The sequence below is a fragment of the Kogia breviceps genome, chromosome 2 (genome assembly GCF_026419965.1).
Source record: "Kogia breviceps isolate mKogBre1 chromosome 2, mKogBre1 haplotype 1, whole genome shotgun sequence".
In the NCBI taxonomy this organism is placed as follows: domain Eukaryota; kingdom Metazoa; phylum Chordata; class Mammalia; order Artiodactyla; family Physeteridae; genus Kogia; species Kogia breviceps.
In genome coordinates, this window is record NC_081311.1 from 80,819,427 (window position 1) to 80,842,538 (window position 23,112).

The window sequence follows — 23,112 nt, forward strand, 5'->3', positions numbered from 1 at the left end:
ATGCTATACACACATACATAATATATACATACATTCATATATACGCATACATGTATACACACATACATGCACATATCTATATATACACATACATACATATATACACATATATATATATATATACACACATACACATACATACTTCATATTAACAGGCCTTTGTTAAGTCTCCATCACCTTCAGGTTCTCCAACGTCCCTTTAGTCTTAAGAAAAAAATAGGACAACCAGGAAACGGCAGAGGAAGGTAGATAGGAACATGGACTGTTGATCGGCCAGCTGTAGGAGACCTATATTTGTAGGGCACATAATCTAGGGACCCCCAGAAAGAGAAGGTGTGCATTGCTGTAGCATTCTGGCTTGAGCATGAATCTTCAGCAATCAGTCACTCAGAACAAAATATCTTCCCAGTTCTCCGATTTTCTCTGCCCTGACATCTCTGACACTAATGCCCTCCAGAGAATGAAGGTCATCCTCCTTTCATCCTCCCTCATAGCCCAGGGCTTCATTGCCCCCTCACGGACCCCAGACCCCCTCCCCTGCTACCCCAAGCATGTTCAAAGCTCCCACCATCCAGCCTGATGGATAAGAGCTGAGTTCAGTCGTGGCTGGTATGTTCGCGTGTTACACTTTCAGACACGTGATGAAATGGTTATTAATGTAAATTATTTTCTCTTCATATTTTGAGGACAATTAGTATCGTCTTGAGTCAATGAGCGCATTTGGTATTCGCCACGTGTTGAATGGGCATGTTGACAGGGCATCAGCCTGTCCATCTGAGATCTGATTCCTGGATCCCCTTCCTCCCTCCCATGACCTTAGTCCTAGGTTCACCCCAGGGCCCAGCAAGACCACCTCCTCTTCCCTCTGAACGTTCCCCAAATTGTCACAGCCTCATATAGGCCCCTCTGAAGTCCTGATGGTGCCTCCTGTTTGGCCCTCTCTTTCCTCTCAAAACTACACAGACAGGGAGTGCTTGCCAGGGGGCCCCACTGAGCCTGGGCGCCTCACTGGGTCCCTTGCACTACCAGGTTTGTTCAGAGATGCTGACAACAGATACCAAGCCCAAAGATGCGACAGGAAGTGTCAGCCCTTACCCTCCTTCCCTGAATCAAGGTGCACCATCATTTTAAAGCCAGTCCTGGGTGGTCCCTGTCCTCACCTTACAGACATACCCATCCCCAAGCCTGCTCATATGACCGCAAGAATTGAAGGAGCATTTTAAAACCCTGAAAGGAGACAAACATGAAAAAAAACTAAGCTTTTCATTACTTCCCATAAGCAAGCTGCACATTGAACATTCAAAATACAGATCTTTCTTGACTGACGATGGGGTCACGTCCCTATAAACCCACTGGAAATTGAAAATACTGTAAGTAGAAAATGTATTTACACACCTAACCCACCAAACATCATGGATTAGCCCAGCTCACCTTAAACGTGCTTGGAACACTTTCATTAGCCTGCAAAATCGTCAAACACAAAGACTATTTCATAATAAACTGTTGAATAGCTCGTGCAATTTATTGAATACTGTGCTGAGAGTGAAAAACACAGCGGCTGTCTGGGGAGAGAATGGTTTTTTTTGTTTGTTTGTTTGTTTTGCGTTACGCGGGCCTCTCACTGTTGTGGCCTCTCCCTTTGCGGAGCACAGGCTCCGGACGCGCAGGCTCAGCGGCCATGGCTCACGGGCCCAGCCGCTCCGCGGCATGTGGGATCCTCCCGGACCGGGGCACGAACCCGTGTTCCCTGCATTGGCAGGCGGATTCTCAACCACTGTGCCACCAGGGAAGCCCGACAGAATGGTTTTAAGTGTATCAGTTGTGAACCCGCGTGATGGCGGGTCTGACTTGGGAGCTGTGGCTCACAGCCGGGCATCACCAGAGAGCGTGGAGGGTCGTGCCACAAATTGCTAGCCTGGGGAGAGATCACAATTCAAAACTGAAGTACGGTTTTTATTGAATGCATATCACTTTTCTTTCTTTTTTTTTTTTTTTTTTTTTTTATTTTGTTGGACGCATGCCCAGCTTGCAGGATCTTAGTTGCTCGACCAGGGATCGAAGCCATGCTCCCTGCAGTGGAATCGTAGAGTCTTAACCACTGGACCACCAGGGAAGTCCTGCATATCGTTTTTGAACCATCATGAAGTCGAAAAATCATTCCGTCGAGCCATCATAAGTAGGGGACTATTTCCTCCACTCTTGGTCCTAAGACAATATTTATTTAGATTTCCACGATTAAGGCAAAGGAGAAAACTAAGAACACCACAGACCAATTTTTTAAGAGATGTACCTCATTACAGTGCACACATGTCATGCTCACATAAGTGAGTCTCTCTCTAAATATAAGATAATGTATATTAATATAAAGTATATACACAAATCTATAATATGTATCCTATATCTCATAATATATATTATATTTAATATATATCTTATATAATTAAAATATAATTAGAATACATAAAAGTATATATCATATATTTATATATATTATGATATATTTAATATTTAGAGAATATTCTTCTCCTTTATTCCTTTTCCTCAGCCTCATGGATGTTTGGCCCACCACTGCCAGCCAGCGAGGGAAAAGAGCCATTTCTGTTTTCCATGGTAGTTTGAACTTGAATTCTTGCAAGATCTTTGAACCTGGTTTCTTCAGAATTCCCCTAAATCCCTCAATTAAACTGGATAATTTCAAGCTCGTTGTACAGGGGGTCTTACTGATTTAAAACAAAATAAGACACTCCCTACTTGGCCATGCCATTTGAAGGACATCTTCTTGACCTTCCTTCGCTGGCCTGGGGCAGGAGTCAGGTGAGCTTAATACAAGCCCCACAAGAGATGGTCCATATTTGGGGGTCTGCACAGATGGGCTGGCCCAGGGGCCTGACGCAGGAGGGTGTTTTGAGGAGCTACTTGTTAGCAGATACAAAGGACTGTAGAAACCCAAACTGTTTCTGAAAATGTTAACAATAAGCTGTTTCTCAAAAGGGCCTCAGTCCCTCCTGTATTTTCCAGGAATTCCAACTCAAGCAGCTTTATACAGCCATTATCACTTAATTACCAATATAAATCTCACTAGTAACTTCCATAACTTCCTTTGCAAATGAATACGCACACCTCTTAAATCATTCCCTCCTTTTCTCTCTCTCTGCCTGGCTGGAGTGGAAAGAAACTCCATAGCAGCTGTGATTTGCAGAGGTTTCTGGTCTCCCAGTGTCACCCCAGGCTGGCCTGTACCTGGGACATGGCGCTGCTGAGGCTGTGCAATTGTACCTGGTTCCCGCTCAGCATTCCTCCTGGCATTGCGGGGCCAGGCACGTGGCAGAAACCTGGCTCCACCTGCTTGAAAGGTTCACAAACCATAGTGAACTTTTTAGTGATCTCAGGCCAAGTTTCCGGTATGTAATGAAAACTGAAACCCGGTTTTGGGTTTCCTTACCAAATTCACACAGAGCTAGTCATGACAAGGGGACCAAGTGTGAGGTGGCCAGGACAAGCAGCACTGAGGCACAGCTAGGACACACAGCATTCAGTTCTATTTCTAGCTCAGCCACGACCTGCTGTGTGGCCTGAGGCCACTCACCTACCCTCACTCCATGTAGTTAACTGTCTCCAGTATTGAAAGGGGGCTTTTTACCAGAATGATCTTTCTGGTGTGGGAAGGTGTTTTGAGATAGTAGTATTCCTCTGAATCATTTTTAATGAAAGCACACACACTTGAGAATATTATAGCCATCCCACCGTGTGTGTGTGTGTGTGGGGGGTGTATTTAATTTTGTAAATATATATATACATTTTAAAAATTTTAAATAAAATTGAAACAAAATCTATTACATTTATTTAGGCTCCCTGTCTGCATTCTGAAGTCTTGCTCTTATTTCTTTCTAGGCTTCAGCTTTTGATTTCAGGGACATTTATCCTTACAACTTATGGAGCATACTGGAAAAGGAATTCCTGCATTATTTAGAGGGTTTATCTAAATGACCTCCCAGATCCCTCCCAAGTCGGAGGTTCTGTGAGTCTATGAAATGCCTTGGTGAAGGAGAACAAACCCAGGCTTTGAAGTCAGACAGATCTGGGTCCATCTCCTAGCTCTCACATTTACTGGCTGTGTGACTTCTGGCAAGCTACATAACCTCTCTGAACCTAGGTTTCTCATCTGAAAACCTGGGCCAAAGCCAGGAAGATTGTCAGGAAGATTAAATACTAAAGAACTTTTAAGACATGGAACAGAGTGCCTGGCAAAATGCAGGTGCCAAGGTTTGCTTTTCTTTATTCATACAAGTCTCTGGGTCAAAAATGTAGGTCATATTTGAATATTGCTTTTGTCTTCCCTTCCAGGGCCCTACTTCAGAAAGAGAAAGAAAGAAGGAAATAAACAGTGACTCGCAGAGGCCCTTCTGAAAGCATCATCTATCTATTGAAATGTTCTTTCCATTCGAAAACTAGGTTATTAATTATTCATTGCTGTTGGAACAGAAAATAAGAACAGGCTCACTGCTTATGACCCAGAACTTGACCATTGTTTGATTTCCATCATTTCTCGGTATCTGTGTAATGTATCCCAAATGTGAGGTTTGCAGCGTTGAGAGTCAAACAAACTTTAGACTGAATGACTGTTCACAATATTTAGGAAATGCCCTGGAATGACCGTTCACTTGACTTTCATTTCCACTCCAGGCAGCGCATTTCTGGGGGATTATTTCACTGCATGGGTGGCCCGAGTCCGTTGGCCTTCAGCCCTATGGCTCATTCCGCCGCTCTGGGCAAGCAATAACCACCCAAAAATGCGAGTCTTTCTTCCATGCCCCAGTGGCATGAGTAACATCATTAACTCTTGGGGCTGAGGTTTGGATGACGTCAAAATCTTCCACCGTTCTGTGTCAGCTGTCAGAATACCAGGATAACAAAGAGTTGGCAGAGTTTGTTTTCACGCCAGCAATGTGGTTGCCTGCCCTAATAAACAATCCTTGGGATATTTTTGCCAACAGATTCTATTTCAGCAGGATTGCGGGTTTCAAAATGGAAGCGAAACACTCCCTACGTCTAGTTCCAGTGAGAACAAATGTGCAAGAAGGCTCTGAAACTCTACAGACAAGGGGAAACGCAGCTGATGTGTCCCCAGGAGGGACAGGACAGGAAGAGCACAGCTGTGCAGTGTGCTGTTTCACATGCTCCTCTATAGATGAGCTTTCTAAAGTGTAAAAACGTTGCAGGGCACTCTGTAAGAGGAGACACGCAAACACGTTTCCTCTGGGCCCCGGGCCAGCGCTTGGGCAGACCGAGGCAGGCGCACGTGCACTGTGGATGCCGCGCGCCATCTGGTGGCCAGAGGCTGACATCGAGGGCACCACCCGGGCTTTTACCCCATCGATCTGCAGTAATTTCACAGAAGGAGCGTACCATGGGCTTTTAAGTTCTGTTGGGAGGTGGTCATCGGGGGACCCGGAAGACGACACTAAGAGCCAGCCGTTCTAAATTCCTTTCCTTATTCTACAGCGGGATGCTCGAGGCCGCAGGATCTCCTCGAAACAGAGATAACTGATCCTTCCTATAGGGCAACCCCAGAAGCACTCAGCGCTGGGCCATCTAGCCTTTCCTGTTCTCCTTTCCATGTCATGATCACACAGACTTGGGCACAAGAGTCTCCTTCTTGCCCCTGCCTGGAACACATTTAGGTTCTCTTCTCCATGCTTCAGAATCCTACAATTCCCAAGTCCCGCTTCACAGCACCTCTACATTCTCAGAATATCTGCCTCATTTTTCGCTCACACTAGCGTTTCTGGAGCATGTTCCAAGAATACTGGTTTTATTATTTAGAACTGTATCTTTTCAGCAACAGTGTAGGAGGGTTCCCTTTTTTGCCCACCCTCTCCAGCATTTACTGTTTGTAGACTCTTTGATGATAGCCATTCTGACCAGTATGGGGTGATACTTCATTGTATCGATAGTTTTGATTTGCATTTCTCTAATAATTAGTGATGTTGAGGATCTTTTTATGTGCTTTTTGGCCATCTGTATGTCTTCTTTGGGAAAATGTCTATTTAGATCCTTGAAAAACTAAATACAGAACTACCATATGATCCATCAATCCCACTCCTGGGCATATATCTGGAGAAAAGCCATAATTTAAAAAGATACATGCACCCCAGTGTTCATTTCAGCACTATTTACAATAACCAAGACATGGAAACAACCTAAATCTCCATTGACAGAGGAATGGATAAAGAAGATGTGGTACATATATACAATGGAATACTACTCAGCCATAAAAAAGAATGAAATAATGCCATTTGCAACAACAGGGATGGACCTAGAGATTATCATACTAAGTCAGACAGAAAGAGACAAATATCATGATATCACTTATATGTGGAATCTAATAAAAAATGATACAAATGAAATTATTTACAAAACAAAACAAAAGAACTGTATCTTAAAAAAAAAGGCACTTCGAGTTTGAGAAACTCTGGGTGACACAAAATTAAAACAGGTATTACCGTAGGACATCTCAAGAGCTTTGATGTACTGACATTGTAGGGGGTATTTAAGAAGGAACTATGGTTTGTTATAGTTTCTAAACTTGACATTGAAATTTTTCCCCCATCTCCACCTTCAAGTGCATCTTGAAGATAATGCATTTGATAAAACAACTTTAGTGAGAAATTGGTCTATCCTACTCCTTTGACCCACGATTAGATAGCCATATCTTAAAAGTGAAAGACATCTGTGGTAGTTTGTTTCAGCTGCCATAACAAAGTACCACTCAAACAGCAGAAATTTATTTTCTTGCAATTTCTTCTAAGGCTTCTCTCCTTCGTTTGTAGAAGGCTGTCTTCTTCCTATATGTTCACATGGTGTTCCCTCTGTATGTGTCTGCGTCCTAATCTCCTTTTCTTATAGGGACACCAGCCATATTGGACTAGGGCCCACCCTAATAACCTCATTTCAATTACCTCTTTAAAGACTCTATCTCCAAATACAGTCCTATTCTGAGGTACTGGGGCAGGGGGGCGGTTAGGATTTCAACATACGAATTTTGAGGAGGACACAGTTCAACTCATAAGACCATCTTGTTTCCATATCTGTTAGAGAAAATTTGTGCTTCAGCGGGAAACTGCATTCTTTAGAGCAGGGTCAGCAAACTACAGCCAGTGGGCCGGATACGGCCTGTCACCTGGGTTTATAAATAAAGTTTTATTGGCACAAAGCTACACTCATTCCTTGATGGATTATCTGTGGTTACTTTCTTGTTTAACAATAGAGTTGAATAGTCGTAACAAAGACCACATGGCTTGCAAAACCTGAAATATTTACTGTCTAGCCCTTTATAGAAAAAGTTTGCCAACTACTTGAGCACACCCCTCAGGGTTATCTGACTCTTTGGGGGCTCTGTACCTTTTGTTACCTTTGAGCTATTCTACAGCTTATTAGGTTGTAGATAATGGAGAGAAATGCAAAATAATGCTTGCCCTTCGACACAAGGAAGCCGGCTTCTCCATTTGGTCATTCTTTTCAGCCTCCCTCTTGGACAAATGTGCCTGTTCTTTGGATTCTCTTTTGAACTCGTTGTGACATCTTAACAGTTCCCTCACTGATCATGACTTAAAATCTTTAACACGTGTTCATTCTATATTTGGATAAGATTCATAATTTTCCCTTTTCGAAAATTTTCCTTTAACATATCAATGTTATTATTCTTGGGTGTGATCATAACATTGGGATTATAAAGAACAATGTTTTTTTTCCCAAAAGATACACACTGAAGCATTTAGGGTGGAGTATCATGCCTACAGTTTACTTTCAGATGGTTTGGCATGTGTGTGTGTGTGTGTGTGTGTGTGTACATTCTCACACATATTATCCATCTATATATATACATATGTATAAAGAGAAACAGAAAGAGAAAGCATGTATAGTAAAATATAAACAACCAGTCCATCTAGGTGAAAGTCATATGATGTCCTTGAATGGTGTATCACTCATTCAACTTTTCTGTATGTTTGACAATTTTCAAAATGAAAAAAAAAATTGAAAGGATAAATTTATATCATATTCCCAGCGAAGTGTGTAGCCGGCCCACGTCCTATACTTCTGGATGCTTCTCAGCACTTCTGAGAGTGGCCAATTACAGACGCTTGTTAGCCATCTGACTCGTAGCAGTGGGTCCCACAAATAAGAATAAGTAAATGGAAGATTGATGTTTCTCTTGTCATATGGCTCCATTTTTTTAAAGAGTTTTTAACGGTATCATGTGAAGAGGATAAGGTAGAATTTTTTTAACCAGATTTCTCGTACTCCCAAAGAGTACTTTTAAAAGGAACGAATCTTTTAAGATGAACCCAGGATCTGAGGACCACTTAGAGTATGTTCATGTTCGGACTTGGGGTACTACTTTGGGGGGCTGGGCATTGAGGTTCGTATCTCTCAGCTACTGTACAATTATTGCATCCTCTCCCCACAGCTTGAAATCATGGTCTTAATATGGTTAGGGACCCCATGAATTGCAATTGTCTGCTGCTTGAGTTGGGACTGTAAGATTTCAAGCTTTTAGCATCCTTCAAGGTATGATGGAAAGGTAACACAGAGGGAAGAAAGCAACCTGAATGCTCAGATGCTGTGCCATTTAGTGTGAAGGTTTGGGATTGAAATTTTCTGCCTGGGGGAAGCAGAAAAAATGAGTTTTTACAGAATGCTGCTGTTTCTAAATCTAAAAGGCACACTAAAAATAGCTAAAGGGACTGAGCTGTCCAGAGCCTTCTTGAGTTGCCCAGTGGGAGTTCCTGCTTCAAGAATCTGTCCTTCAAAGCTGCTGCTCCAAATAGCCCCCAGAGCTGGTGTGCGCGGGGCGCTCTCCTGGGCTGCCTTTCATCTGGTCACAAGGAAGCAGGAGCTGGAGTGGACGGAGATGCTCCTTTGAAGGAAACCCTGGAGGAAGAGACTTTCTCCCTCTGACAGAGGCTGGTGGTTCCTGAGAGAGAGGAGACTGCCATGTGGGTGGAGACCAGGCCATTCTGAAATCAACCAAGAGCACATGGGCTTTGGCCATGGCTAACACAAACTCTAAAGCAAAATGCCTCTTTTCCACCCCCACTGATAATCACACTCATTAAGACCTTGATTTTTTTCTTACCTGGGCTAGTGCCATAGCCTCTGATCTGGGCCCTCTGTCTCCAATTTTGCCCACCCCAAAGCATTCTACTTACGGACTACAAGACCATTTTTCTGTAGCCCAATTCAGTTCAGGTTGTTCTATTTTTAATTTCATTTGGCTTTTAACAAATCAAACAGCCAATTAACCAAGCAGACAAAAACAAAAAACAACAACAAAAAAACCCCAACCCTTTAGTGGTTCACTATCTTTTACCGAATTAACCTAATACCCTTAACCAGCCCTGTCTTTCTAACTGTATCAGCCATCTCTTCTTTGTCTACTCCACCAAAATCTTCAGAGAGAGAGGAGGCATTGTCCTATCTACATTGGGATGGCAGGGACTGTGTCATCTTCATTTTTCTAAACCCCTATAGTGTTTAGTGTCATTCCTGAAAAGGGAGTTCAAGAAATAGCCTTTGAGGGCTTCCCTGGTGGCGCAGTTGAGAGTCCGCCTGCCGATGCAGGGGATACGGGTTCGTGTCCTGGTCCGGGAAGATCCCACATGCCGCAGAGCAGCTGGGCCCGTGAGCCATGGCCGCTGAGCCTGCGCGTCCGGAGCCCGTGCCCCGCAACGGGAGAGGCCACGACAGTGAGAGGCCCGCGTATTGCAAAAAAAAAAAAAAAAAAAAAAAGAAAGAAAAGAAAAAAAAAGAAATAGCCTTTGGGGTATATGCTCAAAAGAATTGAAAGCAGGGACTCAAAAAAATGGTACAAATGAACCTATTTACAAAACAGAGATAAAGTCACAGATGTAGAAAATAAACTTAGGGTTACCAAGGGGGAAAGGGGAGGGGGGGGGAGGGATAAATTGGGAGATTGGGATTGACCTATACACACTATTGATACTATATATAAAATAGATAACTAATAAGGACCTACTGTATAGCACAGGGAACTCTATTCAATACTCTATAATGACCTATATGGGAAAAGAATCTAAAAAAGAGTGGTTATATGTATATGTATAACTGAGTCACTTTGGTGTACACCTGAAACTAACACAACATTGTAAATCAACTCTACACCAGTAAAAATTAATTAAAAAGAAAGCAGGGACTCAAAGAGACATTTGTACACCCGTGTTCACAGCAGCATTATTCACAATAGCCAAGGGGTGGAAGCAACCCAAGTGTCCATCAGTGGATGAATGGTTACACAAAGTGTGTTATATCCATACAAGGGAATATTATTCGGGCTTAAGAAGGAAGGAAATACTGACACATGTTGCAGTATGGATGAAGCTGGAGGACACTGTGCAAAGTGAAATAATCCAATCAGGAAAAGACAAACACTGTATGATTCCACTTATATGGGATACTTAGAAAGGTCACATTCATAGAGACACATGTAGAATGCTGGTTCCCAGGGGCTGGAGGAGGGGAATTGAGGAATTACTGTTTAACAGGGACAGGGTTTCAGTTTTGCGAGATGGTTGCACAACAGTGTGAATGTACTTAATGCCACTGAACTGAACTCTTAAAAATAGTGAAGATGGTAGGTTTGATGTTACGTGTATTTTACACCAATTTTAAAAAAGGGCTTCCCTGGTGGCGCAGTGGTTGAGAATCCGCCTGCCGATGCAGGAGACACGGGTTCGTGCCCTGGTCCGGGAAGATCCCACATGCCGCGGAGCGGCTGGGCCCGTGAGCCATGGCCGCTAGGCCTGCGCGTCCGGAGCCTGTGCTCCGCAACGGGAGAGGCCACAACAGTGAGAGGCCCGCATACCGCAAAAAAAAAAAAAAAAAAAAAAAAAAAAAAAAAGAAGGAAATAGGCCTGGAATGTTGAATTAAGGAGTTTGTGGATGATTTCCACCGTACCTTTGCAGTCCCGCTCTTTCAACATAATGGTTAGACTTTTAAATCATGCAAATCACATCCTTCAACGTCCCCTTCTCCCCTCAAAAAGCCCTACAGTGGTTTCCCACCAAGAATCACGTCTGAGATTCTTAACCTTATCTGTTGGCCCACCTGACTGGCCTCATCTCTCCCCACCACCCCCCATTCTTTTACCCTTCACACCCTTGTTCCTTCTCCCTCCTCTCTCAGGGTTTCCCCTGGGGAACTGGTTAATTCCCCTCATTCTTTAGGTATCAGCTGACTTTTTTTTTTTTTTTTTTTTTTTTTTTGCGGTACGCGGGCCTCTCACTGCTGTGGCCTCTCCCATTGTGGAGCACAGGCTCCAGACGCGCAGGCTCAGCGACCATGGCTCTCGGGCCCAGCCGCTCCGCGGCATGTGGGATCTTCCCGGACCGGGGCACGAACCCGTATCCCCCGCATCGGCAGGCGGACTCTCAACCACTGCGCCACCAGGGAAGCCCAAACTCACTATTTTTAAAAAAAAAATTTAATTTTATTTTATTTTTGGCGGCGTTGGGTCTCCGTTGCTGCACGCGGGCTTTCTCTAGTTGCGGCGAGTGGGGGCTACTCTTCGTTGCAGTGCGCGGGCTTCTCATTGCGGTGGCTTCTCTTGTTGCGGAGCACAGGCTCTAGGCGCACGGGCTTCAGTAGTTGTGGCACGCGGGCTCAGTAGTTGTGGCTCAGGGGCTTAGTTGCTCCGCAGCATATGGGATCTACCCGGACCAGGGCTCAAACCCGTGTCCCCTGAATTGGCAGGCGGATTCTTAACCATAGCACCACCAGGGAAGCCCCAACAGTCTTTAAAATGAACTTGAAACCCTCAGCAAATACGTCTTTCCTTTTTTACTTTAACATTGAGTTTAATAAACAATGTTTTCAGACATACTTACATGTTTGGGAACTCATGCGTATTAGTCGGGATTCTCCAGAGAAACAGAACCAATAGGTTATGTGTATAGATATAGAGAGAAAGAGATTTATTTAAAGGAATTGGCTCACACAATTAGGGAGGCTGGCAAGTTCAAGTCTGCAGGGTGGGCTGGCAGGCTGGAGACCCCAGAGAGCCAACAGTACAAATGAAGACTGAAGGCCATCTGTTGCAGTGTTTCCTCTTGTTTAGGGAAACTGGGGTTTTTTGGTTGTTGTTCTATTCAGCCATCAACTGTGGTCCACCCACATTAGAGAGAACAATCTGCTTTGCTCAAAGTTCACCAATATACTCTTAATCTCAACCCCAAACACCCTCTAAGTTGACACATAAAATGAATCATCTCTCGTATGCACACATTTACATAGAGAGAGAAACCGGTAGAGAACACATACAAGTGAGGGGAAAAGTAGGTGCCAGCCTGCACAAGAACTAGAGCCAAGCCTGAAAACTGTACTGCAGAGGTGAGTGACACCAATAGCATCTGCTCTGTGGGGTATAAACCACTCCTGCCTTAGCTAAGCAGGAAAACTATCAGCCACACAATATCCCTGCACAAAACCTCCGAACCTGTCTCAAGAGCTCACCGTCAGAGAGCCTTGTTACACTCCTAAGCGAGGAATCAGCAATATCTCCTTACTGCCCTCTGGCTCTAAACCCAGGTACAAACATTTAAATCCATGTGCCAAACCTTCTTTAAGGACTTCTACTTATCCTGCAGGGAAAGGAAATTCCCAGTATTCCAGGAAAAGCTCCTTGAGTAGCTGCTATTATTGGTGAGAATTTGATTGGCCTGATAGGTCCAAGTCTGGCTAAAAGAAGCAGGTAAAATATGATGGAAAGAGCTTTCTGTAGAGTTCTCTTGTCAGTGGGCTAGCAAAATAAAGACAGCCACTAATGGATTTCACCTCCTTCTTTATTGCAATTGCAGCCGTTCAAGGCCCCTCCAGTGCTCTTACACTGGCGACAGCTCCCTGGGCTTCAGCCTCTCCTGCAGTGATGGGCTGCTCGCTATGGAATCACAATTCATCATTTAACAGGAATCCTCGTGTGACTGAATATATTGCCATTGCTTCCCTGGGCCGGAAGCAGCAGAGTGAGATTCTGACAGTGACAGAAGGCCTGAGAATTCTGATTTTGCCTCAGAAACAGACCGGATGAGCAGGCTTTGTCCTGCACTCCCTGCCTGCCAAAGTCTTGCAGACCTGACTCAACTGAGGCCCATGGATCGAATCATCTTGTGGGTCATTCTACAACCACTGCATCAGAGAAGCACATGCACGCAGGACCCCTTCTGTTTGCGGAAACATCAACAAGGAAAGGAAAGATGGGAGTAAGAGTGATTTCTTTTTCTTTTTGAAAGCTCTTAGATTGTTTTTAAAGATATACTGGTGGAAGATTTGGTGGCTTTCATGGCAGTTTCCTTGGGATCTCAGGCGAGACACGGACTCGGTTCGCCCAGAATAGGCGTGTCCCTCCTGGGGACCGCAGTCACGTCCCTTCGCTCTCCATACTTAGGCCAGTGAATCGCTCAGCATCCCATACCTCTCTTTCTGGGAATCTCCAAAACGAGCAAGGCCATCTCGAGTGGAAGTGAGACAGTATCTATTCATAATAGGGTAATTTGCCGACACAAGTAAAGATCTTTTTTCCTTGAAAGGCAGAGCTAACATGCAGGTATTCTTCAGATGCTGGTGACAGCCCTAAGAAACTTTACCTTGATCAGTCACTTGCCTTTGAGTTGAGGAAAAGGGAAAGGGGCAGTGGATGTCTAGAACCAATTGTGCAGCCTTCTCCTTTTGTGTTGGGCCAGCCAGGACTAGCGGGGCTTGGCCCAGGGAACGTGAGTTTCAAGGCAGGAATGATGGCAGCGATTGGTCAGAAAGCCTCCTCAGCTTGGAAACAGTAAGATGCTCAAAACGAACTGAGCTAATAATACTAAATAATATACAACTGGTAGGAGTTCTTATCAGGGAGGAACTTGGCTGCAAGTACAGAAAATCCAACAAAAGAAGCTTAAGCTAACAGGGGCCAATTTTTCTCCTAGAATAGTAAGTCCAGAAATGGATACTTTCGTCGGCTGAGCAGCTCCCAGGAGCCCAGGCTTTTTCTCAGTCTCCCTCCCTGCTACCTTTAATGCAGAGTTTGTCCTCTGGTCCTTTGTCTCGTGGGTCGGAGATAGCTGCTGGAGGTCCAGAGAACACACTGTGTTCAGGCAGAAAGGGGTAGAAGAAGGCTGAGGCAGTGATGGTCTCTCTCCTTTCATCACAAAGCAAGAGCTTTCCCAGACATACCCTAACCGACACCCGCTTAAGTCTCATTGCCCAGGACTGCGACACAGGGCCAGCCCCCATCCCCTAACTGTAAGGAAGGTTGGGTGCTGTGAGCATGAAACATTGCCTCAAGGGTTAACATACCGACATCCTGAAGGAAACCAGAGTTTTGTGGGCAAAGGAGAAGGGAGGATGGATACCGGGTTAATAACTAATGGTGGCTGACACTGACTGCCCACAGGGAATTTGAGTTTTCTAGATGTTGCCCTTCACGTGAACCTATTACCGATACTGTGATGGCAATTTTGTCCGTGGAGATTCTCTGAAGGGCTTTCAGGGGAGACATCACAAGGCAAGAATCTCAGGAGCTTATCAGGCAGCTCCCTCCCATTCTATTTTTTTTTTTTTCTGCTCTATGGACTTTTATTTGAAGTGATTGAAAAGATGAGAAAAAAAATGAGCCCTTGAGGAACATTAGTGGCAGAAACTCTTTTTCCACATCTTTTTTGGAGTATAATTGCTTTACAATGGTGTGTTAGTTTCTGCTTTATAACAATGGTGTGTTAGTTTCTGCTTTATAACAAAGTGAATCAGCTATACATATACATATATCCCCATATCCCCTCCTTCTTGCGTCTCCCTCCCACCCTCCCTATCCCACCCCTCTAGGTGGTCACAAAGCACCGAGCTGATCTCCCTGTGCTATGCGGCTGCTTCCCACTAGCTATTTTACATTTGGTAGTGTATATATGTCAATGCTACTCTCTCACTTCGTCCCAGCTTACCCTTCCCCACCCCACCCCACCCACATGTCGTCAAGTCTGTTCTTAGACCCTCAGAGGCTCACTGAAGACTCCAGCTGAAATCTTGCTCTGCAATTGCTGTTTTCTTTCTATAGCTGACTTCCACTTTGCACTAAGTTGAAAGGATGGAAAAAGCACACTGCATTGACAATAGCACCATCTTCTGTCCAAAGAAATGTCAGCTTCTCAACAGATCAGAGTTTTGGGTTATGCCACAAGCCCATTCATTTCAGAGCATATAGTCATGTAAGATGCATGCACTTAAGAATTCTTTCAGTGGCTTTTGAGCCCTGGGTACCTATCTTTTTTAAATTTATTTTATTGAGGTATAGTTGATTTACAATGTTGTGTTAATTTCTGATGTACAGCACAGTGATTCAGTTATACATATATATGTATATGTATACATATATACGTTCTTTTTCATATTCTTTTCCATTATGGTTTAATCACAGGATATTGAGTAGAGTTTCCTGTGCTATACAGTAGGACCTTGTTGTTTATCCATCCTATAGATACTAGTTTGCATCTGCTAACCCCAAACTCCCAATCCATGCCCACACCCCCCTCCCCATTGACAAATACAAGTCTGTTCTTTAAGTCTGTGAGTCTGTTTCTGTTCTGTAGAAATGTTCATTTGTGTCATATTTTAGATTCCACATATAAGTGATATCATATGGTATTTGTCTTTCTCTGTCTGACTCACTTCACTTAGTATGATCATCTCTAGGTCCATCCATGTTGCATAATGCAAATGGCATTATTTCATTCTTTGTTATGGCTGAGTAATATTCCATCGTATATATGTACCACATCTTCTTTATCCATTCATCTATCAATGGACATTTAGGTTGTTTCCATGTCTTGGCTGCTGTAAATAGTGCTGCAGTGAACACTGGGGTGCATATGTTCGAATGATGGTTTTCTCCAGATACATGCCCAGGAGTGGGATTGCTGGATCATATGGCAGCTCTATTTTTAGTTTTTTGAGGAGCCTCCACAGTGTTTTCCGTGGTGGCTGCACCCTGTGTACCTATCTGAAGTCAGCATGTTCATCATTTCTTATTTTCTGTGCATATCTATTCGTCCTGTTGTGGTGGGTCTTGTCCACTGCTTCCCTGGCAGTATCATGAAAAACCAAATTAAATATCTGTAGGGCTCTCAACAGTAGCAAGCAGCGAGTTCATGCAAACACTCCTAAAGGAAGGAGACATGTGAGAGAACATTCATCTGGATCCTTTTCCCTCACTTACACATCCTTTTCCCCAGTCACTCTTGCTCTGCTCTCCATTACCTTTACTGAGAGGGAAGCAGTATCCATTTTAAGTTGGAAAAGTGAGAAGGGATTAAAATTCAGAGGCGCTTCCCAGCAATCACATTTATGGGTGCGCTATTTCAGATGGGAAGGGAATCAAGGATATCCATCTTCCGAGATCTCTCGGAAAGATGTAAAATATATGGTGTAGACAACCAACGCCCATACATGTGAGTTATTCATAGGTTGGAACCAGTGTGGTGAGCACCTAAGCAGATAGGCAGTAGGTCAGCTGTGGGAGCCAGAGGCGGAGAATGGAGTACATCCCCCGAAATGGAGGACGATGGGGCTGAAGAAGTAGGCAGGACCTCCTCAAGGGGCATCTGGGATGTCATGCTAAGCAATTCAGCCATCATTCTGGGGGCTACAGATAGTCGTGGTTTAATTTTAAGAAGATCATCCTGGTAGTAATAAGGCATGTGTATTGCGGTGGGGAGTGAATCAGGCAGGACGTTATTGCTGTTATCTTAGTAAGAAATGAGGAGAGTCTAAAGCTAAGGTGTTAGTGGGGGACAGAGAGGTGGGGACACTAAAAAATTTAGGAAGTTTCATGGATAGATTTGAGGAATCAAAGAAGAGAGTGGGAAGTCTATTTGTAACTGAGCAAGACCCTATGGGGCCTTCCTAGAACAAACCACACCTACCCCAATGTCCTCTGCTTGCCGCTTGTCTGTAAAAAAACTTTAGCCTCCTAGGCCTTCCCCGAGTTACAAAGAGTAAATTTAATCAGAGAAGTGAGAAAATGCAGAAAGAAAGAAAAGCAGTCAAGCAAGACAAAATAATAATAGTCTAGCCATTAAACAAAGTCAAGGACCTTTAGTTCCTCCTCAAGGGCTATGGATAATATTCTGAGCCATAGTCTTTGAGTTGTTTTGCAGCTACTGAAACCCCCATCAGGTGGGAGAAGTTAACTGTAGGCTGGCTGCCCACAAGCATGTAAACCCCAGACCAGTTGGGGCCAGAAGGCTGATGATGTTGACTCCCGATTACCAATCAGAAGAGTGTCCACAAGCTGATCACACACTCCACAACGCCCTTCCCTCACTTGTCTTTAAAAACTTTTCCCTGAAAGCCTTTAGAGAGTTCGGACTTTTTAAGCACTAGCTACCTGGACTCCTTACTTGATGCCCTGCAGTAAATGTTGCACTTTCCTTCACCACACCCTGTGTCAGGAGATTGACTTTGCTGCACGCAGGCAAGGGGACCCAAGGTTGGTTTTGTAACATATTGGCTCCCAGGTTTTTTGACTTGGGCAACTCAGTGAGTGACAGCCATTCCCCTAAATAGGAAATACCTGGGAAGAAGTATATTGGTGGTGGGGGGGGTGCAGTAATGATGATGGGAGAATGAAGATAGTGAGGTGACCTTCATAAAAGTGGAGATTGAGAATGATGCCCTGAGTGATATTCAATGGAGACATCTGGTAGGCATGATAAGTTTGCAGTTTGGGAGAGAGATCTGTGCAGGAGATCTAGATTTTTTTTTTATCATTAGCATGTAAATCGTAGCTGAATCTATAGTTTTAATGAAGTTATTCAGGGAAAATTTAGAGTGAGAACAGGCAGGGATCTGAAGCTGTAATTCTGGAAATATCCATATGAACAGGTCAGGTCAGGAAGAGAAAGAGGATTCTTCCCCCAAAGAGATGGAGAAGAAACAGCTGGGGAAACAGGAAAAAGAGAAAGGAAGAAGCTATATGATAAAAACTAGAGGAAGACAGAGTTTCAAGAAAAGAAGAATCCTCAACAGCCATTTGGTGTTTCCAATCTTTGAAATTTTAGCCATTCTGTTGGGTGTGAAGTTGTATTTCCTGGAGGGTTTAATTTGCATTTCTCTAAGGAATAATGATACACCTTTTCAGATGCTTACATTTGTGTATCTTCATTTGTTAAGTGTCTGCTCAAGACATTTGCATATTTTTGTTTGATACATATATGAAGAATATATGTTGAAGGAAACTGATGTTTATTGGCACATTAAATTTTGAAGACAATGGATATTTACTGACACATTCTAAGTAGGTTTACAACTGAATCCTTTACGCATCTGTCAATGGAAAACTGAATGACCCTGAAATACGGAAAAAAATCTTGTATATATGATGTCAGATAACTGTAAATAACTTTAAATTATATAAAACCAAAACCTAAAAATTAAATTTAAAATTACATAAAATAAACTCTTAAATAACTTTAAATTACACTTTATCCATTATGTTTATTACACATCAAACTCTTTGAAGGTGAGATTGTGACTTCTCCATGGACTAAGGGAGAGATCTCTGTGGTTGAAGGCAAAGTGAAAACCCACGTCACTATTTCAGTTCGCCTAGGATTGAGCTAGAAACCAAACCAGTACCGTGCATGCTAAGGTGAGGTTTCTGTTTCTGTACTTAGCAGTAGACGCTGTCAGATATACAGACACGTGGACTATTTGGGGGACTACACGTGACAGCATAAGCATTGTGTGCGAAGGGCTGCATGCAAGAGTCCGCTTGGGCATTTGACTGCCAGCGTCGTGGTGGGTATCTCGTTTTCAGCCCTATCCCTGGCTCATAGCTAGAGGACTTTTCAGGGCCTCTACCTCATTCTTGGGTTTTCGTTATTTATTTTTTACGCAGATGTCGGGAACCCATTTCGGACCCACTGTGTCAGTCTGTGTGGGTGGTGCCAGGCTGCACCTTTTTGAGAAAAGAGCTTCTAGGTGATCGTGAGTACACCTTCCTGGTGTACCTCTGGCCCATCCTCACAGGCACGCCTGAATGATTTAAAGCCCTCGGGCAGGCCAATCTCCAATTAGGAATCGATGGAGTTGGTATAGATACGACATTAACGTTTAACGAGGGCCTCTTTTCCTCTTACAAAAGTAAGGGGTAAGTGAGAGAATCAGATCCAAGGCAGTTCCGGTGAGACCTGCCCAAAGCGCGCCTAGCGGGACTAGGGCAGGGCTGCAAGCCCACTACCTGAGGGCGCGCGCCCGGGCCCACCGTGCACGCGCACGCACTAGCGCACGCACTAGCGCACGCCGGCGCCTTCCCGTGGGCGCTCGGGGTCGGCGGCGCGCGGGACAAATGGAGTGCGTGCTGGCGGAAGCGCTGCTCTCGCAGAGTCGGGACCCCCGGGTCCTGCTTGGGGCGCTGTGCTGCGAGGAGGCGTCCGCGGAGCGCGTGGAGACGCTGCGCTTTCTTCTGCAGAGACTGGAGGATGAGGAGGCGCGCGGCGGCGGCGCGGGCGCGCTCCCGGAGGCGGCGCGCGAGGTCGCCGCCGGGTACCTGGTGCCTCTGCTGCGGGGGCTGCGCGGGCGCCCCGCGGGCGGCGCGGACACCGGCCCAGCGGCCCCCCAGCGCCGGCGCGTGCTGAGAGCGGCGGGCGCGGCCCTGCGCTCGTGCGCCCGCCTTGCCGGGGACCCGCAGCTGGCGGCCGCGCTGGCTGAGGAGGCGCTGCGCGACCTGCTCGCCGCGGGCCCCGCACCCGGCCTCGACGGGGCCGCCGAGGCGGCCGTGGAGGTGCTGGCGGCCGTGGGGCCCTGCTTGCGGCCCCGCGAGGACGCGCCGCTTCTGGAGCGGGTGGCGCGGGCCGCCCTCGCCCTGGCGCTAGGCGGGGACGAGGCGGGGCCCGCTGAGGGCGCGGCGGCGCTGGTGGCCGGGCGGCTGCTGCCGGCGCTGGGCCGGTGCGGCGGGGCGGCGCTGCGGGCCGTGTGGGGCGGGCTGGTCGCCCCCGGGGCGCCCGAGGGGCCGGGCCGCGTCGGGCCGAAGCTGTTGGTTCTGAGCGCCCTGGCGGAGAAGCTGTTGCCCGACCCCGGCGCGGGGCGCGCCACGGCGGCGCGCGAGGCGGGCCCGGACGCCCGGCGTTGCTGGAGCTTCTGGAGGACGGTGCAGGCGGGGCTGACCCGGGCCGAGGACGCCCTGACGCGCAAGCGGGCGCGCTACCTGCTGCAGCGGGCTGTGGAGGTGTCGGCGGAGCTGGGGGCCGACTGCGCGTGCGCCCCCCAGGAAGGAACCGGTACTTGCTTCTTTGACCCCGGGCCCATCCCTACTTGGCTTTCTGGGAGGGAGGCCCCCTGCTTCCGGCACTCAGCTCCTGGGGTCGTCTCCGAGATCCGTACTGAATTGGGTTATTCTCATGGTCCCCATAAAGCCTGAAAAACCTTGGGAACTTCATGTCGAGGGTGTTTTCTGAACTGACACAGATCACTGCAGCCGAGAAGAGTCTGCATCTCCTAAACTTTCTGACCCAGAGCAGGTGGAGTACTGCATCCGTGGGAATAATTTAGGAACGAGCCCACGCAGGATTTTACAGACCAAATTTGCACTATATTGTGGTACGTCCGTTGTAACAGGAAAGAGTTAGCGCCCATCAAATTGAAAGGAAAATTATTTACATGTACTGAGCGATGAATTGAGTCTCGAGTGTTAGAATTTTGTCATGGAAGCTATCTCATTCTTTTGAAATTTCCCTTGGTAGTTCGCTTAGCAGGATTTTTAAGTATTTGTTAAGCATATGGGCCTTAAGTCGACCTTTGGAGCGTTTTAATTTTGGGGGTACGCGGGCCTCTCACTGTTGTGGCCTCTCCCGTTACAGAGCACAGGCTCCGGACGCACAGGCTCAGCGGCCATGGCTCTCGGGCCCAGCCGCTCCGCGGCATGTGGGATCTTCCCGGACCGGGGCACGAACCCGTGTCCACCCCTGCATCGGCAGGCAGACTCTAAACCACTGCGCCACCAGGGAAGCCCTGGAGAGTATTTTTGAAATTGATTTAATTGAATGAGGTTTTAATTTTTTTACATTTTGAGCCTGTGCTTCCTATACTTTATTACAGAATAAGAGTAGGTGAAATAGCAAGGCCTCCCCTTAGTTTGGTATGTTTCTATTGATTGATTTGTTCACTGAAATTATGTGAAAGTGCAATTCTCATCTTAAATTAATTTTGAGCTATGAAAGTCAAAAATGGATTGATTCAAAACTGCCTCAATAGTTAGAAAATGTCTACTTTTTCAACTGGAGCTGCCTACTTATTTATACTGGTAAAGGATTTTTGTTTGGCTGATGTTGTGAGTAGATTAGATTTTTATATAAGCTTAAAACATCAGGTAGTAAATATTTTAACAGTTCATAAGTTGGTGGTCATCCGATGAGAGTTGTCACTGGAAAACATTTTTTAAATTACCAAAGTTAAACACTCATTTATTTTAAAGAGTCAGTCATTCTGCAGTTTTAAAGATAAGCAGTGGTCGTATGCTTGTGCCCCCACCCATTTCCTTCATTTCAGAGGGCAGCTAGTTTTACCTCTTCTAGCTGATTATTTTGGGATTTACCCCCGTATCTTGAAATGATTTAGTAATGTCATAAAGTCCGATGTCATACTTGTAATTTTGGTTAAATGTGAGTTCAACAAAATTGTGACTGTGAAAATACTGTTCACAGGTGATCTGTGTATATATGATGGTTTGTTTTTTTTTTTCCTTCCTGCAAGTTTTTCCTAGATCAATGTCATTTATGTTTGGTAGTCTCCATACTTATCACTAATTCAGCCCCAGATTCTTAGTTAATTGTCTAAATCTTTCCTGTATGAAGTCAGATCATCAGGCATTATAAATTTTCCTGAAGAAGTGACTCCTAGAGTCCTCTTACAAGCTCAGTCTGGTACACAGCTGACATTCTTAGATCTGCCTTCACTATCATCTGGGGGATTCCCTTCACCTGATTCTGTGTTGGAGCTCTTGTTTCCTGGAGTTCATCCTCTTTTTTGGTTTACTCATTTGTTGTAGTGTATTTTCTAATAGTTCCCTGAGATAAAATTTTTTAAGACCTTGTATATCTGATAATTTAATCAAAAGATCCTTTATGTCTGATATGTTTTCATTTCTGTCTGTCACTTTTTTATAGTTTCCATCTCCTGAAAATCCCCAACTGTTCATGTATGTTGTCTACCTTTTCCATTAGATCCTTTAACATACTCATCATAGGTATGTACAAGTTCTGTACTTGGACCATATCTGAGTTTGGTTTTGTGTTCTGTTTTATCTCTTGGCAATGGGATCACTTTTTTTCAGCAGAGACTGAAATATTTATGCCTTCTAGATAGGCACTCCTCTCTGTTAGACTATTTGGGTTGAGTCACTCTGGTGAGCTGGCTTTGGATTTTGTTGGTGGTGGACTGTTGCCTTCTAATGTTTAGTGTGAAGCGTATAAGGTTTTTCTCAGTGTTCTAGTTTTTCTCAAGCCCTGGATGCTGACTCCACGGATGGAGAGCTTCCTCCATGCCTTTGTCCTTCCCTCAAGGGTAGACTGCTGATGTTTGTTACCTGGTGCAAAGCTTGAGATGGGGAAGGAGGGAACTTTTCATTTCTCCTACAACAGCCTCTTCTTAGGCCCCATGTGCCCGATCCTTAGGGTTCAAACTTTTTAGCCGTCTCTGCTCCCTCTCCAGTGGCACATAACCTCTGCCTCCTACTTAATGAAGGGTTAAGAGTTTCCTTAACTTCTCCTGTGGTGGCTGCATTCTGCTTGTATCTGTGGTGGGTCTTAAGTGCTGGTATTCTCCCCTTCCTCCACAGCAGGAGACCTGCTTCATATGAGTGCCGGACACATAAGAGGCTTTCCTCCTGTCGCTGCAGGGTCGAGAGGAGAGCAAATTTTTAGCCATCCCCAGGGGCAGCCATTGCCTGGTATGAGAGCAGGGACAAGGGTGGGATTGTGGGAGTGTTTGCTCCAGGGGCCGACAGCTTTGGCCTCCTGTCAGGGAAGGGTCCAGGGTGCAGGCAGGCGTCTTCAGTTGAC

General features: G+C 45.4%; 1 protein-coding gene and 1 long non-coding RNA gene across 8 annotated transcripts in view; both read left to right on the forward strand.

Annotated features, from left to right (window-relative positions):
- The window catches only part of LOC136793568 (uncharacterized), a 39,467-nt gene extending 26,512 nt beyond the window's left edge, over positions 1–12,955 (forward strand). Inside the window, exon 4 of one of the 2 annotated variants that reach the window (XR_010839010.1) lies at positions 12,874–12,955. This is a non-coding gene — a long non-coding RNA (uncharacterized lncRNA). Of the gene's footprint in view, positions 1–4,344; positions 4,661–12,873 lie in introns of those variants that run through there. The other variant, XR_010839009.1, reaches the window with a different exon arrangement.
- A 6,414-nt stretch (positions 12,956–19,369) lies between these two features.
- Positions 19,370–23,112, forward strand: part of TARBP1 (TAR (HIV-1) RNA binding protein 1) — a 69,743-nt gene continuing 66,000 nt past the window's right edge. For all 6 annotated transcript variants that reach the window (XR_010839005.1, XR_010839004.1, XM_059054605.2 and 3 more), the window contains exon 1: positions 19,370–20,334. Coding sequence is in view for 4 of the 6 variants with exons in the window: in XM_059054605.2 (XP_058910588.1) it covers positions 19,404–20,334 (931 nt within the window). In the remaining 2 variants the exon portion in view is untranslated. The remainder of the gene's footprint in view (positions 20,335–23,112) is intronic.